The 24,174-nt window shown below is 43.6% G+C and overlaps 1 protein-coding gene across 2 annotated transcripts; it reads left to right on the plus strand.

The window, feature by feature from the left end:
- Positions 1–2,291: 2,291 nt before the first annotated feature.
- hdlbpa (high density lipoprotein binding protein a) lies at positions 2,292–23,838 on the plus strand. 2 transcript variants are annotated; one of them, XM_084065755.1, is made up of 28 exons: positions 2,292–2,377; positions 4,084–4,155; positions 5,562–5,676; positions 5,788–5,957; positions 7,069–7,284; positions 7,397–7,603; positions 8,489–8,704; positions 10,711–10,917; positions 11,092–11,199; positions 11,284–11,388; positions 12,362–12,440; positions 12,831–12,970; positions 13,075–13,179; positions 13,350–13,463; positions 13,714–13,800; positions 13,892–14,023; positions 14,122–14,340; positions 14,943–15,164; positions 15,815–16,033; positions 16,144–16,282; positions 16,378–16,547; positions 16,634–16,738; positions 16,833–16,967; positions 20,978–21,121; positions 21,544–21,723; positions 21,915–22,031; positions 22,128–22,271; positions 22,356–23,838. In XM_084065755.1, exons 3-28 carry the CDS (start codon positions 5,601–5,603, stop codon positions 22,443–22,445), a joined length of 3,846 nt encoding a protein of 1,281 aa, XP_083921881.1. In that variant the 5' UTR covers positions 2,292–2,377; positions 4,084–4,155; positions 5,562–5,600; the 3' UTR covers positions 22,446–23,838. The 2 variants fall into 2 exon arrangements, with proteins under 2 accessions (XP_083921881.1, XP_083921882.1); XM_084065756.1 differs by having other exon boundaries at positions 10,714–10,917.
- Positions 23,839–24,174: the final 336 nt, after the last annotated feature.

Genomic DNA, 24,174 nt, shown 5'->3' on the forward strand with positions numbered 1-24,174 from the left:
ATTCTCACCACCTCCCAGCGACTGCCTGAAAAGTTAGTCCAGCATCCAGCTGCAAATGGTCAGGTGGACTGGTGCATACCAAGATCCCTGAACTTGGTGGCGAGCTTATATGGAAGCAAAAGCTTGTAAGCTAATGAAATCCTTTAATTATTGATTTTTTTCATGTCCATCAATAAGGCATATTTTACACAATGACAATGACCATGTCTGCTAAGAACCAATAAGGTGTAATGACAATATACTGAAAGGTTTGTGGTGGATAATTATATCCGTCCTGTATTTTTATTTACTTTTATGCATCATAATTATGCGCGAGCGTGCACTGCCTGCTTTTCAACATTTTTTTTCATGTTGAACATTTTGATTTAAGACAATAACAGCACAGAGACCAGTGTCTGAATTTCACATGTATCAACAGAGAGGTTGCTGCTGCTACAGTCGTGTACAAAATGCAGAGTCAGACCCACCACAGCCCTACGGACCTCCAGGCTCTGCTTCCTGCACCATACACCAGACAGTGAACCACACACCTGCACAGCTTTAATTTAAGTTTGCAGTAAGCACATCACTCCTTGAGGAACTGACAAGTCTGCTAAATATACCAGTCCATGCTCTCAGCTTCTCAGGCTCTAGACTAGAACACGCTATTTTTGAGAGCATGATTGTGTGTCTGGCCAACGGACACTCTACAATGCCCTACAAGAAGCAGAATGGACAGAGTAAGACAAGCTGAATCGGTGGAAGATAAAATGATCAGTGATGAGACAGCACAGTCACTAGAGAAGCCACTTTGGCTGCTACTGATGCAGAGAACTGGAACATGTGGCACATCACTACCAAGCCTTGATGGCCCTGAGTATCCACAGCCATAGCCATTTCCCCCTCCCATGGGGAACATTGACTTTGTCAGTTAGGACAAAACCAAAGATTATATCTGAACTGCAAGCTCAATAAGTGCCAGGCCCTTATTGACACAGGAATAACCCTTTCCTTAGTCTGCCTATAGGAAACATACTTGCTGCTCACAATGCACAATGCACTGTGGTCATCATCAACGTTGCAGATTCAACTGTAACTGGGAAACTCTTTGACCTACACAGCCTGTGCTGAGAGAAGGAGAGTGATGTGGTCCTTAACCGGGTCCGGTTAGGGTTGAAGCCGATAATGGCCACAAATGGGAAACAGAAGGTCCCCGGTTCGCGTACCCCTGCCTACGTGTTGAAGTGTCCCTGAGCAAGACATTGGAAGGGTTAATCCTGGTGGGGAACCAGCTGATGCTGATGCTGCTCAAATTTCTAAGTTCTGATGAGCGCTTGGGGTGGTTTAAGTGTTGCTCATGGACACATAGCGGGCCGAGAATCGAACCTGGGCCCTGGGGAAGGAGTGGGTCCACTTCAGCATCCCAGGACTTTATTGGGTGAGTGGGTTACTGCTGGGGACAGTAACCCCTTAGGTGGGGGCTATAGCATTCTGGGCAGAGGAGAGATTCACAGCATGCCTTGGGGACGTTCCAATGTTATTGTTTGTTTATTATTGTGTTATTTATTGTGTTGTTATTTGCCATGGGGAATGTGTTCAGGCGATTAATGCGTTAATGTCTTATGTTTTCGGGCGATTCATGTGTTATGACTTATGTTATAATTTATTTATGAGTATAATGTGTTTAGCTGCATAAACAATAGGGGCAACTTCAGGGAGCACCCCCTCTCCCCTGTGCTATATGCCTCCTTTGGTGCTTTTGGGTGCATGGGTGATACAAATAAAAGTTGTCATTACTACTACTTTGGATCAGAAAAAAACATTCTGAGGAAAGGAAGGTTGGTGTGTCTACTGTAACAGATAGATCTAGGTTGCTTTTCAGTAACCATGGGTGTGATAATAACATGCTTAGATTAAGCACAGCCACACAGTATAGTCTATGGACTGGTGTAGAATTTTATGATTAACAAGATCTAAATGCTCAAAGTGAAAAGCTTCCAGACACATGAGCTTGCTTTTTTCTTTACTTTTGAAAAAAATATCAGCAAACCTGGCTTTCCCTGAAAATGGCCTCTGTGGTGGTCATGTGAACATGAGACAAGCAGGTAACAAACGGTGTCAGTGAAAAATCATATCTCTTGCATAATGTCAGTCAGGTAAGGCGATGTGAGACCGAAAATGAATCCCAGTCAGGAAAAAGTTATGCAAGAGGAGTTTTTCAATCCACTGAAAAACCTGTGAATTGTAACCGGACCTCTAGTCTCTTGAACGTGACGTTCGGGGCCATGATTGGTGGGCGGCTCTCGTATATATGGGTCAGGCTTCAATCCCACCTTCTCGCCAGTGGAATTTCATCACAGCTTCTGCACCTTTAGGGCAGACGAGAACGTACAAATAAGTAAGTTGTGTCTCTGACGTTACCATTCAATTCTAATAGCACGATTTTAGGTACCGCGGCGCGCGTGGCGCGGCTATTGTGTTAACATTGTACAAAGTGACACTTTTGTTGCTAGACTGTAGCTGCAGATTGTAGCCACATTGTGGCCTGTGTGTGTGTGTGACTCCGTGTCAGCTGTGGTCCTTATGCCTACGTGGACTTAAAGGCTCTGTTACAGTGGGTCGCGCGAGCTGCTCGCTCGGCAAGAAAAACTACGTGTTTTCGTGGGTCGTCGCCGCTCGAGCCTCATCGACACTGCATTCCCCCCGAAAACACGTCGTTTTATGTCAACCCGAAACGCTCGCGCTAAGAAGAACCACACATTAAAGCCACAGTGCAGATAACTGTTAACGTTGGCTAGTGTTAGCGTGCTAATGCTACGGTCTTTTGACCATAACACTTTGTGTTGGTGCGTTAACGCGCATTCCGTTAGACGTAGCTAACGTTTGTCAACACTAATGGCACGTTTTGCATGTATTTGTGTGTTTATTTCTTTGAGCTGTCGTGGTTATGACGTTATGCTAACGTATATACCGCTTCGAGTCTCTCTGTGTGTTGGTGACAGTTTTCCCCAGGCTAACTAGCATTAGCTTGTAGCCACTAGCCACCTACACGGCTACGTGTCACATAAGCACTCAAACACACGGGCAAAGTTTATAGCAAGTTGGCTAACTAGCATGATCTGTTTGAGGCTTGAGCTGCTACGTTTCACTATGAAAACCCGTACATCATGATAGGAAAAGCACCAGCAGACATTTCACACACTGGCGGTAGTTGACAGTCCAATTGTAACGGTGGTACCGTGTTGTGCTGTTTTGTTTCTTTATTTCTTTATTTGTCTTTTGGTCAACGTCAGCTAACCACGTATAGCGTATAATTAGTAGCTAACATTAGCTACCTAGCGGCTTAAAACCTTAATCCGGGATTTAGGCGACATCAATGCAGACTGCATTATACTTGAGGGCTGTAGATGGGCTCTAGATATTATTACACTTTTTTTCGATCCCTCTCTTGCTTTCTCGATTAAGGGTCTGATCTGCTCGTCTGGACTCGTATACGAGCAGATCAGACCCTTAATCAACCGAAGGGACCAGCTACCAATGAATTAAATGTTATTTGTGTTGTGTAGCTGTCAAAATGTTGATCAGCTTTTTGAAGCTGGGTGTGTAGTCGTGACTGCAAATGAAACGAGTCACTCGTCACTAGTATTATGCACCCTTTATTACACTAGTCTGGCCTAGTAACTCGACTTGTTATTGTAATGTACAGTTTGCATCAATAGCTTGCAACGATCAAATGAGTGGTTGTGAGTGCATCTGTCATTCAGAATTTGATTAGCTACCCCTCAAACTGCTTGTAGTCGTGGCATTTGTATACATAAGATGACTCGACATTATGGTGCTGTAAAGTCTGTCAATAACTACTTTGTAGAAGACTGCAAGAGATGGGGCATCTGTGTTGTCTATACTAACATTTTGTTAAATACCAAAATGGAAAGCAGCTATATTTTTCCCACCTGACTTGTTTTAGAGCTTTAACGAACATGTAGTGTAAATAAATCAGGCTGCTACTTTTGTAAAAACATGTGCACCTATTTGCTGCAATACAGGTGTGAATTGCATGTGTCTTTTATCAAGTATTTCATCTTTTTGTTTTGCTGTCTTTAGGCAAAAGCTGGCAGGCTGACAAGAACAGGCAGCTTTACAGGACGGATTATCTGGTAACTGACCATTTAGCTGGTAAGATCATTCTCTGACCTCTGGAAGCCCAACTAAACATCTAGATCAAAGGTTCTAGCACCAGACAATGTTCCCTGTTGGATATAATATTATACCCATTATAATGTATATATAATATATTAAATCCAATGTAATTGGACGGATACCTTCAATTATCTTGGCTTCATTCCAAATGTTTGTCCATACCATTTGATCTGGAAGGTTATAGCACACATGCAGCCGCAACAGGATCTGTGTGCAGTACACTGAACTGTAATGTACAGTGACGTCTTAACTTCAGGGAGGCATTGGTGAGGAAGAGGCCACTAAAAGGGTATTCTGCAAGTGTGAGCTAAACTGCTTTAACTTAGCATTGCCTTTTCCTTAACTTAGTGTTTAATGAGGGGGCAATACTCCATAACATATGAGACTTCTCTTTTTTTGTGCTTTCAAAATAATGCAAGCATGCTTGGAGCAAAATATATCTTAAAACAGTTAACATACTTTTACTGTCTGTATTGAGTTGTCTCATACTAAGGCTGAGAGCAAAGACTTTTGATAATATACCCTAGAGGGGAAATCCTAGATCTTGTCCATTGAGATGAACCAGAAGCTTTGTGTACAGAGTCCATTTGATATTATGTCTATGGGCACCATTTCTAGTTCTTGCCTGCTACTGTGAAATAAAGCCACATAGAGGTAAAGGACCAACAAGACCTTAAAACCTGTAAAAAGTAGTTGGGTTTAGGTTTTGACTACTTGGGTGACAATAACTACAGTTCTCTGGTTTCTAGCTTTGGATAATTATTATCACTCACAAAATCATAGGAATGCAGTTCTGTCAAACGGTGGCCTGCTAACTTTAATCCCATGGATATACTGAGGGGTCAGTGGGGAAATCCTCTTAACCTTGGAGCCTGCTCACCTAGCAGTAAGGCTTAGAATAACCCTGGACATGGACTGTAGAGAGGGCTAATCAGTTTCTTCTCTCGATGACACTAAGACAGTGAGAGACCTAATGACTGTCAATCAGACCACATTCTCACAGTGCTGACATGGTAAATGATCAGAACAGAGCATGGCTTCTTTTGATAAAGAAAGATTAGATAATGGTCACAATTTCAAAGTCCACCTATTGATAAGCTTGTGTACAATGTTAAACGTGCCTATTTCACACCCTTTTAAAGGGCATGCAACCGATGGTCACGTGTCCTTTGCCCTGGAGCAGTTTGGTCTGTGTTGGTCAAACTGACCCCCAGCAGCTCATACATGCAGCTGCTGGGGATCAGTTTGACCCCCTGTTCATTGTTGATGTATGCTGTGCATCGTTTTATATACATTCATAAACAAGTTTTCGCTGGTAAATGCCATTTGGCCATTTTGGTCCATTACATGTATTATTTTAACATGTTAACCTTAATTTCCAGTGGCACACTCGGACTCCGTGTTAAAGTGGGATTTCAACCATGAGCTCAATCGCCGTACTTACGCAGGAAAGCTTCAATGAGCACCGTAGTGGGCTCTTGACGGAGCAGGATGGTGGTGAGTATTCGCGCACAGGTTAATAACTATAGCTCAGGACCACATTTGGCTGTGAATGCCTAGCCTCATCTGAAGTGAACTTACCTCGGTCTCCTATATCTTTGTGTTCAGCTCCTGCGGTACCAGGAACCAGTGGCCCTCCGGAAGAGGAAAGCCTTCCTACCTACAAGGATGCCTTCCCACCTCTGCCTGAGAAGGCAGCTTCACCTGAGGGGAGCCAGGAATCAGCTGGTGCCTGGAATTCAAAGATCCGTCCTCTGAAGTCATCCGTTATCACCCAGGTACTGTATGTTTTCACAGCATCTGTAGAACTAGGTCCAGGCTGGCCAAATCAATATGTGACTGAAGCATGAAACTATGTGAGATATTGTCCTTGTTGATTTTAACCACTTAAACCCTATATACTTTGTTGAACGGGGTCTATACGAACGGCAGCACGTGTCGACTGAGCGCGAGTCCAGAATCAACAATCTGTGACGGAAAGAGACCGAATAGTTGCATAAATCCCACAGGATAAAGTGAACGTCATACTCTGTATGAAGCGGGTTGCTTGAGTTGTCCCTGTGGGCGAAAGTCGGACCCTGCTCTGTGGTGCGCTGCGTGTGGAGACACCATGCATCCCAGAATTAAACACTTGTGTTAAATCCGTCCGAAAAACGAGCTTGTAGATCAGCTATTTTTGCTGAATTTTGACCAATGTTTGTTTGTTTGTTTGTTTGCCTATTATGACATGCCCAGAAAAGGGACACTAAGGTTCACGTGGTTCAAAACTTGAAATAAAGTATTAATTTGAATGGAAGTGCAATTGCATAATCAAAACGTACTGTAGGTACTTGTAGAATGGACTTCTCATGAGCAAATTCACTATTTTGAAAAGCATGTCCATAATCAAACCTTTTTGAAAGCCACACACAAGCTCTCCTCGGTTTATCGTGGAACAGAAACGCCACTTTTTGACAATGGAGAAATGTTTTACATTTCTCCAGTGGCAGAAATGCCTACATTTTGTCAGTATCTTGCAGTAATCTGTGACATGAAACGTGAGCTGTGCAGTATATCTGTTGAATGTATTGTTCCTTACAGTCCAACATTCTGGAATGGACTTGTCCTACAGGTCTTACAAGGAGTTGCCTTGTTTTGGCATAATGCCCATGTTTATCTAAACTTTTGTTACTTGAGGGTAAAACACATGCAGTCATTCATTATCTTACTGCAGTGCATGTGTCATCCTGTGGTTTTCAATATAAGGTGATCAATTTGAATTGCATTCAGGACGGAACATTTAGTTTTTTTCTTTTATTTATTAGGTGATTAGGTTTAAAAAATATATAACTGTTTATGTATTTTTTTTGCACTAAGTTTATTTTTTATTTCTTTAACAACCTGAACTAGGTTTTCCATGTGCCACTGGAAGAGCGCAAGTACAAGGACATCAACCAGTTTGGGGAGGGAGACCAAGCGAAGGTCTGTGTGGACATCATGCACAAGACCGGTGCCCACCTAGAACTGTCCATGGCTAAAGATCAGGGCCTCTCCATCATGGTGTCTGGAAAGCTGGATGCCGTGATGAAGGCCCGCAAGGAGATTGTGTCCCGATTGCAGACTCAGGTTAAGAGCTCAGCAACAAACCATATGAAATGTATAGTTGGGCCATGTAATGTTTGTTGACACATTTTAGGTGTTTGGGTGGTCATGCCAACTGTGTATTTGTCCTCAACAGGCTTCAGCTACTGTAGCCATCCCCAAGGAACATCATCGTTTTGTCATCGGCAAGAACGGGGAGAAGCTTCAGGAACTTGAGCTCAAGACCGCCACTAAAATCCAGATCCCACGACCTGACGACCCCAGCAACCACATCAAAATCTCTGGCACCAAGGAGGGCCTGGAGAAGGCCAAGCACGAGGTTCTGTTGATCTCTGCTGAGCAGGTAACCCAGAAGCCCAAACGGCTGCAATAGCAAGCTATGTTGTGTCATCAACCACAGGAAAAAGCTTACAAAGTATTAAGACCAGAATAGTTTTTTTTACAGCACATAACCTAAGGCAGTAAAGACCTTTAACTTGTCATCGTCAGTTCAGAACATTAACCCATTGAGACATGAAGCCGATTCTACATGTCTCCAAGTTACCAACAGTTTTCTGAAAAACGTGTGTTTCTATATCAGTGGTTCTCAATCTTTTTCATGTCAAGGACCCCCAAAATTATATGTATTTGGCCGCCGACCCCCATCAAAATATTTTGTTCCAGGGACCCCCAGAAGCAAAGATTTGAGTTAAAAATGTTCGCTTTAAAAATATATATATTCAGAAGATTTGCACACATTTTCACGATTTTTCAAAAATAGCAGATCTACAAGCTCGTAGCGCGGCACTCGGTGCCGCGCTATGAGCTTGTATATCTGCTATTTTTGAATAGCCCAAAGTGTAAAATAATGCTTTTTTAGCTCAAATCTAAAAATGACACAATTCCAGGTCTTAATGGGTTAACTGAGCTTGTGTCCCCTATTGGGGTTTTCTTTTTAATGCTCTGTGTGTGTGTGTGTGTGTGTGTGTGTGTGTGTGTGTGTGTGTGTGTGTGTGTGTGTGTGTGTGTGTGTACAATCTATTCTCTTGAACTCACCAGATTTTCTCATTGAGACATTGATAAAGAGATATCATTAATAAACAGCATAACTCACGATGCGTTGTGAGCTAGTAGAACTGGTATTTCTTAATGTATTGTTGAGGCATGATTATAGCTTTTTGTAAAATACCTTATTTTGAATCCAATATATCTTTTATATTAAATCTTTGTGTTCCTCCTCCTCCCTCAGGACAAACGTGCTGTGGAGAGGGTGAACATCGACAAGGTGTACCACCCCTTCCTCACCGGTGCCTACAACAAGCTGGTGGGAGAGATGATGCAGGAGACTGGAGCACGCATCAATGTCCCCCCACCGAGCGTCAACAAAACGGAGATTGTCATCACTGGGGAGAAAGAGCAGGTGGCCCTTGCTGTGGCTATGATCAAGAAGGTTTACGAAGAGAAGGTAATCCAGTATACCAACTTATACCTACTTATATTTATAAGGGACTACATTTTGAGACAAAGTAATTTTTTGATCGCATTACAACTTAAAAGCTGCAATCCATAACTTAAATAAACCGTTATTTTATTTGAATCCTACTATAAATGAGAGAAATCTCTATCCTTCCGTCTATGTGCGCGTCTGTAGTTCACGTATCTTGAGAACCATCCGACCGATCGACGGGCATCAACGGGTATTGCATAACCGGTTGGGGCATGTATTTCCGACTTGTTTCTTTCCCAAGTAGGCTGTTGCCCGGTCTAGTACAATATAACTTGCACAACTGCATTGGTTGTGCAGTGGTCTCCCCGCTCTTCTATTAAAACATTTTGGGCCTGTGTATGGGTAGGACTGCGGGTTCCTCCTTGCCCGGGCGCCCAGGAGAAATGCCGAGCACCCAGCACATGCGGCTGTACACGGGGCCAGATTTGCATTACATTCATTTGATAGCCTACCCACTGAAGTTAAAGTAGCTTGCCCATTGGCTTTTAACAATCCACAGTGTCTACACCTATACTACTTAGCAGGTCACACAATGGACCATTGATGTGTATACACGGTTGACACTCAGCAGCTTTTGGCATGGGCTTTGGAAAAGTGAAAGGAACTTACCATTTCCACTTTTATTTTTGTATCTGCTCGCAGGGCTGATCAGTAAAGAGACACGCAGCTAGTCGTCACTTTCTCAACACTTTCTAGTCACTTTTTCCTCATTGTCTGGCCTTGGTAAAAGGTCAATATAAAGGGAGGAGAGACATGCACATCCTCACCCAAAATTGGTTGAATTTGTTTTCCAAAATTGTTTTATTGCACCTGAGTGCTGCTGTGACGTTTCGGGTTCTGTCTGAGGAAGGGCGAGAGCCCGAAACGTCTCAGCAGCACTTGGGTGCAATAAAAAAATCACACCCTGTGTGAAGGTAGCGCCATGTGTCACGTGAAGCTTGACCAATCACTTTGTTGACGGGTCTGACCAATCAGAACGTTGACGGGTCTGACCAATCAGAACGTTGACGGTGAACACGGACAAAGTCAGGTATAGAGCAGGATCCGCTCTATACCTAAAGGTATAGACTTTGTTGACGGGTCTGACCAATCAGAACGTTGACGGGTCTGACCAATCAGAACGTTGACGGTGAACACGGACAAAGTCAGATATAGAGCAGGATCCACTCTATACCTAAAGGTATAGAGCGGCTAGTGCCGCTAAAAAATCCTACAACTGGAGCCCACAGTATGCAAGCCTTCAGTTTTCTTGGTAAAAGGCCAGCCAATGAGCGCTCAATGTCCTCTCAGAATATGGCATCTAAACAACTACACAGCATATGGGCTCTAAACATGTCGATGCGATACTGTGATCGGAGGCTATATATCTCTATGGTAAATCTGTGGTGCTGTTCCTTACTCGGCCAGCCAATCAAAGGGCTTCCTATGTTTTTCAGAAGCAGCCCTCTTAAGTGTTTCTGCGCACAGGATCACAGACTGGAAAATATGGTTTTAGATCGCAAAAGTACATTACTAAACACATGTATGACATAGTGTGTTTAGTCAGAACGCTATGCTGGCCATGTTCGATGAAGAAAATGGTTATGGGATGCTTTTTGCCATGGAGGTGCCGGTGACTGAGCACTGGGGCAGAGTGTCTCTCGTTTGTGTTCATGTATGTGTGGGTGGAAATGATCGGATACAGTAGACGGGCTCTGAACCCGTACTGAACGATAAACGGAACCCGGACCAGCCTGGCAACACTATCATAAGTTCAGTGATCATTGCGTGTTTTATCACCCAAAATCAAGTTTAATATATATATTTTTGGTCATGTTTAGTAAGAGTCATGAGTTGACAGTACTCTTCAAGGAGTTTAGCTTGATGCGAGCTGATATATATATGTATGTGTGTGTGTGTGTGTGTGTGTGTGTGTGTGTGTGTATATGTGTATGTATGTGAATGACACTGTAATTTCTTGTTAGAAGAAAAATACCACCACCATCGCAGTGGAGGTGAAGAAGTCACAGCACAAGTACGTGATCGGCCCCAAGGGAAACACACTGCAGGAGATCCTGGAGAAAACGGGCGTCTCGGTCGAGATCCCACCCTCTGACAGCAGCTCAGAAACTGTCATCCTTCGTGGGGAGCCAGACCGGCTGGGCCAGGCACTCACCGAAGTTTATGCCAAGGTATGTTTTTAGAGAGGAAAAAATACCCTGTGTAACAGCATAACGCCTTTTTACTCTTGGACTATAGTAATTAGATCAGCTATTTCTGGTGCGCAACCAAGTATAATTCACACCGTAGCATCGTCAGGGAAAATATGATGGCGAATAACATGAGAAATGCATTTTTGTTTGCAGGCCAACAGCTATACTGTGTCCTCAGTCTCAGCTCCTTCCTGGCTTCACCGTTTCATTATTGGCAAGAAAGGGCAGAATCTGGCCAAGATCACCCAGCAAATGCCCAAGGTTTGTGGAGAGTTCTTTTGCAAAATATTGGGCATTTTATTTGGCTGTTGGGTTTTGTTTTTAAATGCCTCTTCTTGTATTCAGGTGCACATTGAGTTCACTGAGGGAGAAGATAAGATCACCCTGGAGGGTCCCACCAAAGACTTGCAGATGGTCCATACCCAGATTGAAGCTATTGTTACAGATCTGGTGAGGTTAATGGCATGCGTCAAAGTATCACCAATTTTCAATGCATTCTTGCCTTTTTTGATACTTCCCTGTCAAAAAAGCTTGCGTTTCATCGCTCGAGTCATATCATACTACTAACGATACATTGTATTTGTAACACACTATATATTTGAAACAAATCTCAAAGTGCTACATGTTAAAAACAATAATAAAACAGTGAACTTAATAAAATTCAGATCAAAAGTCAGCTAAACACAGAAGAAGTTTAAAAAGTTAAAGCAAACACACGGCATCACTGAGTCCATCTCAGCAAATGCTATGTTAAAAGAAAAGTTTTTAGTCCCCTTAAGCCTTTTAAAGGTGTCAATGGACTGTGGTGCTCTCAGATGGTCAGGGAGGGCATTCCACAGTCGAGGAGCAGCTGAGCAGAAGGCCTGATCAGCCATGGTTCAGAGCTTCGTTGTGTGGTGTTTGAGTGTGTTTGAATTTCTAGAGTGGAGGGAGCGGGTGGAGGTCGGGGGATACTGTTATTTTATGTTGTGAAAACCAGTAATTGAAGTCAAATGTGTTCATATTTCAAGTGTATTTAATGTGAATACAATCTAGCATGAAATTACATTGGCGGAGTTTGCACAACTGCTCCAATGAAAATGCGTAAAAAAGGAAAACAAGACTGCGTCTGATAGCATCGTGGCTCCCATTTGGGTATTGGATATCCACAGTCTATGATGTATGACTCTATATTTGGGCAAGGTTTCAGCCCAAAAGGACCACCCTTCACTTCCATTATAAAAGTTAAATATTTCAAAAGATAGATGTGAATAAAATGTGTTTAGGTACATCCTTGACCTATGGGCAGCGTACACAAGAAATTTGTCACTGATCGATCCTACAATTTGTGAGATTATCCCAGATCAAACAAACATTTCTCTTGCGTCTTACAGAGTCGAGCCGTAAAAAGTTTCATATGAAACTTCTGTCTTTCTCCCATCAGATAAGCCGAATGGACTATGCAGAGATCAGTGTGGATCCCAAATTCCACAGACACCTGATTGGGAAAGCCGGTGTTAACAGTAAGTAGCTTGAGACTTAACACATTGAGTGCCTAGAACGACTTAACTCGTTTTTAGCTTTTCATCACTTGAGTGCCTAGATAGAGTTAACTCGTTTTTAGTAAAAAAAATATTTTTCAAAAAAAAAAAGATTTTTTTTAAATTTTATTTTATTTGAATTGGTATCCCGACCTGAATATGTATTGCCAACCTGAATATGTATTTTCTGTTTAATAAAGAGCTGGAGAGACATGGAAACTCCTGTTACTGAGCAAACACTCTAGCAATGAGTACTATCAGAATGTAGAGCTTATTTTAGCCAAAGAAAATCACTTACCCTACCTTAAGTTCTGTTCTAATCACTATCCTTGTTTTGGGGAGGGTCTAACTGAAAATTCTCTCATCTTTAAGTAAACCGCATCAAAGAGGCGCACAAGGTGACTGTCCGCATTCCCCCTGACAATGAGAAGAGTACCCTGATCCGCATTGAGGGGGACCCCCAGGGTGTTCAGGAAGCCAAGAAGGAGCTGCTTGAGCTTGCGTCACGCATGGTGGGTCCCAACTCTCTGCACTTAAATGTTAGCATGTCACAAATTAGATTTTGTTACGTCCATGATATGTTGTCTTTTTCACCCAACTTGATTTCCTCTTGCAGGAGAATGAGCGTACAAAGGACCTGATCATTGAACAGCGTTTTCACAGAGCCATCATCGGGCAAAAAGGAGAGAATATAAAGGAAGTACGAGACAAATTCCCAGAGGTGAGTTGCTTTAGTTCAACCATTGTCATGTTCATTAGACTGCTCTGAGAGGGAGAGAGTGGCCTCTTGTCAGATGCAAAACAATTACATTAAATGTCTTTAAAGGATAAAGGTCCCTACTGAAGGCATTTGAATGGTTTTTAACCTTTTTTATAAATTACTTGTTCAAGGTCATCATCAATTTTCCTGACCCAGCACAAAAAAGTGACATCGTTCAGCTTCGGGGACCAAGGACCGAGGTGGAGAAATGCGCAAAGTTCATGCAGAAGATAGTGGCTGAGATGGTATGTCCTTTAAGATATGTTTAATTGAAAAGGAAAATCCTTATAGCAGTGTTTTTAATATTGTGCGCAAAGTTCATGCAGAAGATAGTGGCTGAGATGGTATGTCCTTTAAGATATGTTTAATTGAAAAGGAAAATCCTTATAGCAGTGTTTTTAATATTGTACAGTCGGTAGGCTAGCATACTATAATAAATACTGCAACACCAATCGACAATTGTGTATTGACCAACTATGTTCACACTTGGGTCAGGTGGAGAACAGCTTCTCTGTCTCAGTCCCCATCTTCAAGCAATTCCACAAGAACATCATTGGAAAAGGAGGTGTAAACATTAAGAAGGTAACTGAAAGCCCCTCAACATAATGAACAATTGCATTTTCTTTCCAGGGTAATTTGATGCAGACTACTTTTTTTTTCTTTTTCTGTCCAGATTCGTGAGGAAACAAACACAAAAATTGATCTGCCTGCTGAGAACAGCAACTCTGAGATGATCGTCATCACTGGCAAGAAGCCAAACTGCGAGGCTGCTCGAATTCGCATCTTGGCCATTCAAAAGGAGCTGGTAGGGGTGCTGTCCATCTACAGCACTTTGGCAGATGTGTAGGAAGCACAGATGTGAGTTTACACCTAAATAATAACTGTCTCTCCTTCTGTGTTCAGGCAAATATCACAGAGATGGAGGTGTCCATCCCCTCCAAGCTGCACAACTCCTTGATTGGGTCAAAGGGGCGCTTTGTGCGCTCCATTATGGAGGAATGTGGTGGAGTGCACATCCACTTCCCCACTGAGGGCTCGGGCATCGACAAGGTCACCATCCGAGGCCCCATTGAGGACGTGGAGAAAGCCAAGCAGCAGCTGCTGGCCTTGGCAGAGGAGAAGGTGCATTGTCTGATTTTTAGCTCAACTTCTAGTTATCTCATTCACCTGGCTGCCATTTTAAATGAAGAGGAAAAGGCCCTGAGGTACTCAATTAACTGGCATCAGTGGTACATTGTGATCTGCCAATACCTTTTTATAATGTATTGCCTGATCCAGTGCTAGTGGGAGCATTTTCATAGCTGGCCATATGAATTGAGGATTACTTTTAAAGTGACTATAACAATACTGGTGTGTTGATGCTTCTTTGCAACCTACCTTATTAGTGATCAGATGAGTCACTAATACACACTTAGGCCACCATGAAGTAAAAACCTTGCTCCTGTACTGATGCATTTTCAGTGTATAATTAACCACTTAAACCTATATACAGTATTTAGCTCCTCCAGGGGTTTGCACTTGATGCCCTCCATTTTTCCCTTTACACCAAATCTCTTTACTGAAAATAACTAATCTACAACCTCACAATGTGTCGAGCTTGTAGATCTGCTAATTTCACCAGCCGTTTGCCTATTTTTGCCATGTGTTCCTATTATGACATTCCCAGAATAGGGATGCTAGGGTTCATGTGGTTAACTTGTATTTTGTTTTGAATCATTATCCAGCAAATAAAGAGCCACACTGCTGAGCTGCGTGCCAAGCCAGAGTACCACAAGTTCCTGATCGGGAAAGGTGGCGGAAACATCCGTAAGGTGCGTGATAGCACCGGTGCTAGGATCATCTTCCCTACCGCGGAGGACCAGGATCAGGAGCTCATCACTGTGGTTGGAACAGAAGAGGCTGTGCGCGAGGCCCAGAAGGAGCTAGAGGAACTGATCAAGAGTCTGGTAAGACTGTGTGTGTGTGTGTATATATGATCCCTTATCGGACAACGTCACACTAATGGCAACCAGTATACACTTGCAGGCTGGCTTCAAAAGAACCTGACCGATCATAAGACGCAAGCATTTGCATTATTCACTTCAACCACTTCTGCCCTATACACTTTGTTGGGTGGTGAATAGTGATATGGCCACAATCTGCAGATTTTAAATAAAATAATTATTTGTTGCCTAAAACAGGGAGGGTTAAGTTAATGTGGTAACATTTTGTAAAGGAAGATCCAAGTAACCGTTGTTTAATCGGGTAGCAGTGTCTCAGGAGGTGTGGCGGCCGCTTGAGAATCACAATTTTCCTTGTTCGATCCCCGGTTCCCCTGTTTTAGTGTGTCGAAGTGTCCTTGAGCAAGACCTCTAACTGGTCCCCGATGAGCAGGTTGGTGCCTTGCATGGTTTCCTCTGCCATGGGATGCACATTGTAAAGCGGAGAAGGGTGCTATATAAATGCACCATTTATCATCAAGCAATAGACATTATTGAATGAAGATGTTTGGTGCACAAATGCTGTGATGGTTTTTTAGGGCTAGTTGATAGTTGTATCAACAAGCCCTACTTTGTGAGTTGTAGACATTAGTGTGGTTTTCTGAATATTTTGTCAGGATAACGTTGTGGAGGATCACATGATTGTCGACCCCAAGCACCACCGCTACTTTGTGGCTCGCCGTGGCCAAGTCCTCAGGGACCTTGCAGACGAATACGGTGGTGTGATGGTGAGCTTCCCTCGTACCGGGTCTCAGAGTGACAAGGTCACCCTCAAGGGAGCCAAAGACTGCGTGGAGGCGGCAAAGAAGCGCATGCTGGAGATAATCGAGGATTTGGTGAGTGGACACACAACTGTGGTGCTTTTCGTGATCCTTACTAATGCACAGCTGACCGGCCCTGTCCTGTTGACCATTTGAGTTAAATCTTTATTTACCTCCCCCTCTAGGATGCCCAAGTGACCATTGAGTGCATCATTGCTCAGAGGTTCCACCGTTCCATCATGGGTCCTAAGGGCTCACGGATCCAGCAGATCACCAGAGATCACAATGTGCAAATCAAGTTCCCAGACCGTGAGGACCCCAACGGTAAAAGAACATTTATGTAGACTTTCTTGATAATGTCCAAATCTTTTTTGTTTTTCCTGATCCCCCGGTGCACGTGGTTCTTCCGTCCTTTACAGCTGCTCCCGCTGCTCCTGCTGCTCCTCCTGCAGATGTGGCTGTTGAGGAGAATGGAGAGCCCAACGGAGAGGTGAAGGAGCCCGAGGATCCAGCCGCACCTAAGAAGTGTGATGTGATCGTGCTTTCGGGCCGCAAGGAGCGGTGTGAAGCCGCCGTGGAGGCGCTGAAGGTCGGTGTGTTCATAGCAGGATTACCTTTTTCCTCATGCAGTCTTTGATTTCTCAGCTGGAACTCAAAATGCTTATTTCTCTCCAGGCTTTGGTTCCTGTCACTATTGAGGTTGAAGTGCCTTTTGAGCTTCACCGTTACATCATTGGACAGAAAGGAAGCGGAATTCGCAAGATGATGGATGAATTTGAGGTCTGTATTGCATCTTTTGTGTGCAGAGTAGGGATCTTGAAAGGGTAACCTGTGTTTGTTCACATTTAAAATGGTTTCAATGTAATTCCTGCAGGTTAATATTCAAGTGCCTGCTCATGACCTGCAGTCTGATATAATCGCCATCACTGGCCTGGCCACTCACCTGGACCGTGCCAAGGAAGGTCTCCTGGAGCGCGTCAAGGAACTACAGGCTGAACAGGAGGATCGGGTCAGTGCTGGCTGGAGTATTGAATAGACGTGTCACGATTATAGCATAAGTTGATGTTAACTTCAGAGCTAACGTTTGCTGTAAGATAAATGTGTTCATATCAGAACTACCTTGCTTTTGCTTTGTAATCTCCTGCTTTTCTTTTCAACCTTGCTGACTCATTCGGTGCTCTTCAATGCTGCAACTGTGCTCCACCCACACTGTTGCATGCTTCAGGTGCGCTACATCCGGTTTATTGCAGGATTTGTTTTGCGTGGTCTGCTCCTCTTTTGTTTTGGACCCCCTATTCCCACCTTTTTAAAACAGGCTCCCACTCTTGCAAGATTTTGCAGGGCTCTTCCTGACCTGAGATATTCCCCACCTGCTGACTATGCTGACCAGAGACTCAAACGCAGACACTTATCTACTGAAATATACATGATATTTTAATGATTTGTGGCTCGCTGTGGTCAAGTTAGATTTTTTTCACATTGGCCTGTTAGCGCACCACCAGCAGGCTGAATTTTGCCAAACACATTTTCTGTCCATTACTCGTTCAGATGGCTTCTAAAGTTTGCAGGAGTGGTCCGTTTTGAACAAAATGCCCTCAAATCATGAACACAGCGTCTGATTGCTGTGAAACTTTACATGCACATTCCCACTAGGCCAAGGAAGAAATGCCACCCTTTTCACATTGCCCTATTATAGCACCCCCAGCAGGCCGATTTGAGCAAAACACACTTTGATGATATTGCTCATAGAGATTTTGTCCAAACGTCATGCAGGCGGTGCACATTATCTCTATAGTCATGTGATCAGGACGGATCTGTCCAATTTTTCATATTCCATCCTGATTGGCTAAGATTGGCATCTAAAGTTTGCATGTCTGTGCAATAACTTTAACATTAAACCCTCAACTTCTACAAATTCCACTCACCTTTTATAATGACTGAATTCCGAACATTGCTGGCCCACAATAACCTACCTGACCTGGCGGAGACCTGTGCACTTTTTCTAGTTTACTATTAAATGGGGTTTAAGTGATATAGTGCCACATTAAGGGAGTTGACTCCAAGCAATCCTGCTGGACGCAACCTACCACACAATGCTTGGGTCAACCTCAACAGACTTCGTTCTGGAGTTGCTAACCCGCAACATTCTTTAGCCTATACCACTTCAACGCTTCCCAGGCGATAAAAAGCAGACGATTTTCATCGCCCGTTCTACCAGCTGCCTTGTTGACATGCTATGGTGTTGACACCGTTTTAATTTCTTCTCTAAAATGTGTCGTGGATAATTTTGTTATGTTATGTATACTATTTGTGAGGTTGGGCTTAAGTTTAGGTTTAGGCACAGTTTTGTGAGGTTAGGATTAAGGTTGAGTTTAGGTATGGCTCCAAAAACGCAAGGACAGCGAGTACTGGCCAATCACAGCGTGTCTTATCTGCTCTATATGATTGGAGTCATAGACATATAAAGCTAGACGCCTCCTCTGGCTCTGAGGTGTCTGTATCGCGGGTGCGCTTCCGCTTCCGGGGGGCTAGCTGGAAACTCCCGCGTGCGGTAGGCCAGTCAGAGTCAGGTGAGGGCGGGACAACTAGATTCTGACAAGTCCTGGAAAAGACGTGCTGTGATTGGCCAGTAGTCAACGTGAAGTGATTGGCCAGTGCCTGTGCCCCCCGGAAATATGGCGGCCACCATACGAAACAGGTCGCTCCAACGAACTGCAGTGGCCAATGAGGTATCTAGGTTTCTATATCTATGATTGGAGTATCTACCACTGATCTGACTATGGGAAACCACAGACTTAAAACCTATCGATGGTCATTCAATCTTCACATCACATGCAGTTCAATAAGTGGCCTTATTGAACTGGATAACGATGCCACGTCCTGGCGGATGTCTCTACTGCCAGTGTAACTAAATGTTTTCTTTTGTATTTAGTTACCCATTAAATGAGGATGGCATGCATCTACAGGTATATTTAATACCCATAAATGGCTCTGATCAATGAACATTTCTATTGTTATGGGGCGGGCAAGGTTGGGTAGCAAATGTTTCCCACTTCCCATTGTCAAACTGACTCTACTCCCCTGGCTTAGCTAATATGAGAATATCTTTGCTCAATTCAGTGACGGACAAATCATTGACTTACAACATTACTACTAATGCAGACGTGACTCTCCACCAAACAGACTACTACTACTAATGCAGACGTGACTCTCCACCAACAGACTACAACAAACTGGCAGTCTGTTGGCAAAAGTTTGCATTTAGTTCTGCACAAACTGTCGGCCCATGCACACATTGTTGTGCAAATGCGTTAGAGATGGCAGGCTGGCCTGGAAGTTTGGAATCTTTACCGCAGAGCCAAAAAGATTCTGGTGACAATGATGCAATGCTCGCAAGGCTCAGGAATGTTTTTAATACATAAAAATAGTCACCCATATTACTGTAAAGGCATCTGCTATTATATTTATTTTTATAATTTACAATATATTATGTAGCCTATAGGATTATAACCCTATAATATTATTCCCGCAATTGATTTTGATGAGAAGCGCAGAGTGGTAACCGTTCCTCGCCCCCAAATCACACTCGCCCCCAAATCACACTCGCCCCATTTGTTTCACGGATGGAGGCCAACGGATTAGACCCAGGGCGAGCGTGTTTTGGGACAAGCGTTCTTATATTCCATTCTGACAAAACAAACAAACAGCTGCTTGCACGTGCAGCGGCGCGCACACACATTACTGTTCTAACCTGGTGTTTAGACATTGGTTCTGACTATAACCAAGTGTTGTCTTGTTAGGATGTTATGGGATCAGTGTGGTATTGGTTGTATACCAGGGGTCTTCAAAGTTTTTCAGGCCAAGGACCCCTTAGCTGTCAGAGATGAAGCAGGGAACCCCACTACATATTGTATAATGTATTGCAGATTAAACATTTTCATAGATTTCATAGATGGCTTCATAGACTGACTTGACAGCACTATCATCAGTGATGTGTAAATTCATGATGTTTGTTTGTTTACACATATTTTCTATTAATATTTGCCCCAAATTCTTTTTGGGGCATGACTCTCCCCTGGCCTAGCGCCAACCTTTTCCTGCAGGAAACCCTGGCCAGGTCTGCTTACTTTGGGCATGTTCTCCTGTAAAGTCACTTGTAAATATTCATAGTTGCTGGTTGCTTTTGTTTGGGCTTGTTTCTGAAGTATAGTTGCTTATTTGGGCTTGCTTTCAGGATTCTTTTTTAAAATAGCTGATGCAATAGGGCTCAAGTGGTGAAACTGGTCGCTTCTTTTGGGCTTGTTTTCATAGACCTCGTCGCTTGTTTCTCTCTCAGAATCTGGCAACACTCCCAGCTCGACCAAAACATACAGAACACAGAGCATTTTTGCGCTATCGTAGCCTACTTATTTGCTTTAGAGTTGATCGATTGGTATAGGAATTGTTAGTTGAGGATATGGTATCTAGTTCAAATGGGCAAATGTCTCTGGCTTATTTAGGCTTGCTTCTGCACCAGTAGTAGCAAATGAGAGGTCTACTCTACGGAGCCTGTCTGACCAAACAAGATAAACACCCAATCAGGGTGCTCTACAGAGCCTTCACCCCCCTCTCTCCCCCCTCTTCACTACCCCATGGCTATCGACAGCTGTGCCGGTCAGCCCAACGACTGAACATGCTCGGTTTCTCATCGTCCCGTCGATAGAGGTCCCAACGGACCTCTACCTGACGGAACGACGGCATCCGACAACAGTTTGTCTTCAGCAGACACTTTCCAAGTAGCGCTTTCCAACGCCGAGTCGGCCCAAAATCGTTGAGGTGGAGAGCTGCCTTTTTTTTGTTTGTTCCCAACTTTTATTTCCCAACTTTCTGAAGGTTATGATCACTATTTCAGTTTGGTTATTAGAACTGTTGCCTCCTATACTCATTCATGGTGAACTGTTGCCTCCAATACTCATTCATGGTGAATTAAAAAGGGTATGTTTCAGTCACCATAACAAAACACTTCCGTCTTAACTACAGGCACTCAGGAGCTTCAAGCTGACCATCACTGTGGACCCCAAGTATCACCCTAAGATCATTGGTCGCAAAGGTGCCATCATTACCAACATTCGCACTGAACATGATGTTAACATCCAGTTTCCAGAGAAGAATGACGAGAACCAGGTACGGTGTTCCACTCAGTGAGTGTCCTAACAGGAAGTCAGTTTCTTGCATTCCCTAACCACTTGTATAATGCAGTGTATAATTTACATACCACAAATGACGAAAATAGCCGATCTACAAGCTCCCAACGCAACACACAAGCTTATAGATTGGCTATTTAGCTATTTTTGAAAACTTTCTTTTTTTACCCATTTAGACCTGGAAAGCCTATACTTTGTTATATCTTTCAATCCGGTAAAGCATCTGTGTCATTTTAGGTTGAAAGTGGTTACGACTATTGTGTCGGCACAACAGGTGGCAGTAAATTACCATGGGATTAATGTTGTGCGTTTTAACCGTTGGTGCTGCCATGAGTCATCAAATTTCTACATTTCTCTTTCACATTCGTCTTGTCCCCCCCCCCCCAAAAAAAACACACACAGGACCAGATTACCATTACTGGATATGAGCAAAACGCTACAGCTGCACGGGATGCTATCCAGGGTATTGTGGATGAGCTGGAGGAGATGATCTCTGAAGACATCACTCTAGACAGCAGGGTCCATGCCCGCATCATTGGAGCCCGTGGCAAGGGCATTCGTAAGATCATGGACGAGTTCAAGGTGAGAAAAAAAAGAACTTGCGGATAAACATCCATAAGCCTGATTTATACTTATTCGCGTGACACTGATGTGCAACCAAGTATGAATCTGGTTTTACTCTTTGAGAAGAAATGGAGAATGTCAAATGCCAGTGTGTTGCAGTAGCTTGCAGATACTTTTAAAATGAAAGTGTGGTTTTGTCCCTTGTGCAGGTTGATCTCAGGTTCCCCCAACCTGGAGCTGCGGACCCAAACCTTGTGACAGTCACAGGACGTCCTGAGCTTGTGGATGAAGCCATCGACCATCTCCTCAATCTGGAAGAGGAATACGTAAGTGGGCATGTTTGGCACCTGTCTTTCATCAGAACTGTCAGCCTTTTTGATTCAGTGCCATAATTGGTTTGGAATGTGTGTTGGTGCCCTCAGATGTCAGACGTAGTTGAGAATGAGGCAAAGATGGCTTACATGAGACCCCCCGGGGGTGGTGGTGCTTCAGCGGATGGTGAACCCCGTGGACCATCAAAGGGCTTTGTGGTGAGGGAGGCCCCCTGGACCACTGGCAGTGAGAAGGTGATACATTTTTACTTTAAAATGGAATCAGAACTTTTTTATTTTTGTGCAGAGATGATAATCCCCCCCCCCCCTTTTTTCTAGGCCCCTGATATGAGCAGCTCTGAAGACTTCCCCAGCTTTGGAGCTCCAGTGGCGACCAAAGCCTCTCCCTGGGGCCCCAAGCGCTTCTAAATGGCTTCCCTCAGACGGGCCTCAACTCAAACCCGACAAATCTTCCCTGTTATTGTCCCCTTCTTGACCTGGACTGACCGCTGACCCTCGAAGGCTTCAGTTCTGAGACTGTCATGCTTCCCTGTCTACTTCTCGTCTGCCTTCGCAGAATCATGATGAAATCTGAAGTGCTTTCGGAAACTGTAATTGACTTGTGAGCTTTGTTATCTGCATTCAACAAATACTGTCTTCTGCAAAAAAAGGAAAAGATATATATCGCTGGGTTGTTGGCGTTAAGTCTATACAGGCAGTATGACCCATGTTTTAAATGTTGCTAGACCTAACATGTCATTGTGGTTTGAATTGTTATACCAAATGCAAAGGTGGCCAGACAACCTCGGAAAGTTTCTTCAATTTACTGAGCTGCCCTTCGTAGTTGCCTTTGCAGGCTAGGGCAAAGGGATTGAGTTACTGCTGGCTGGTTGGTTCCGACATGACATTTGACCAATGTGGTGGCCAGCTGTTTCAGTAAGCCCTCCCCTTCCTGCATTCCTCATGTAGCCGAGTGAAATCTGTCAACTGTTAGCCTTCAAGCACATTTTAGTGATTGTCCCAGTCCCAGCCGTTTCCCATTTGCTTGTAACTGTGCTTCTGTGAATATGGTCAACCAGTGGCATGTACCTTGCAGCCTTATGAATTGGTCAAAGTTGTTTGAGAGAGAGAGGAGGGGGGGGGGGGGAAAGGTTTCAGCCACTACACAATGGCACACACTCAAACTGCCAGATGCTATGGAGGTCACGGCGGAACTGTACTGTTTCTTACAAACACTAGACCCAGAAGGAACTCCAACGTATCAAACCTCACACTAACTGTAAACCAACCTTTATCCACACTTTGTTTTTGTTGTTTTGACTTTCAAACTTGTTGCTTTACTTTAAAAACCGGCTCATGTAAGTGAACGAGCAGACCACCCTGTGCCAATTAAATGTCTAGTGATGTCGTGTTCTTCATCCTTGGTAATGGGTCAGTGTCCAGTCCCTTTGTCTTCCAGTTGCTATGCAGATTGTTCTGTTGCATAGCAATGGCCCTTTTTAATCAGCCTTATTATCTAGAATGATAAAAATCAGACAGAGGTTATGCATTTTTGGATAAGTGGAAGGTTTTATGTTTTTCTGAAAGCTCATGGATCAGGTGCCCCAGTCATAGCATTCAGTTACATTGTCAGAGTCATGTTACCCCAAGATGTGTGCAGATTTGGCTCGCTAGCTGCTAGTTCAAAACCTAGCATCAGCCTATCATGGTTTTTATCATTCTAGCCTTGTATGAAAGATTATGCAAAATACCAGAGAAGTGAAAGATGGATGACACTGGAAAATAAATTGTCCAAAAAAGTCAATAAAAATTGAAAATCCTTTTTGTGTTGTCCGTTTGTGGGCCTTATTAGAATGATGTCTAAGCTAATGGAATTAAGCATTTAATCACTGATTGACATGTTAATTTTGAGCTATAGAAGTAAACCGCTTGAGTGGTCTGTCTCCAAAACGTTCCTTGAGTTCTGTGCACATTAAGACTGACTTCGACATGATTTAGCAAGTCCTATAACACCTTGCACAGTTGCGCACAAACTAATGCTTGTACTGTTTGTGTATGGATGTAGGGGGGGCATTTGCATAAAAGGCAACCATTCTAGATGTTTAATAGCGGTGCCTATCTCCTTTTTTGGAAAAGGTAGTAGCCAAGCTCAAGGTGG

The sequence above is a fragment of the Gymnoscopelus microlampas genome, assembly GCF_963454915.1.
Source record: "Gymnoscopelus microlampas genome assembly, chromosome: 9".
Classification (NCBI taxonomy): domain Eukaryota; kingdom Metazoa; phylum Chordata; class Actinopteri; order Myctophiformes; family Myctophidae; genus Gymnoscopelus; species Gymnoscopelus microlampas.

Bases quoted from the DNA above. Each gene is read 5' to 3' on its own strand.
- hdlbpa (XM_084065755.1), top strand. From the start codon at position 5,601: ATGAGCTCAATCGCCGTACTTACGCAGGAAAGCTTCAATGAGCACCGT. The intron at 7,285-7,396 runs GTTAAGAGCTCA...TGTCCTCAACAG, and splicing joins TGTCCCGATTGCAGACTCAG to GCTTCAGCTACTGTAGCCAT. The intron at 16,968-20,977 runs GTCAGTGCTGGC...TCTTAACTACAG, and splicing joins AGGCTGAACAGGAGGATCGG to GCACTCAGGAGCTTCAAGCT.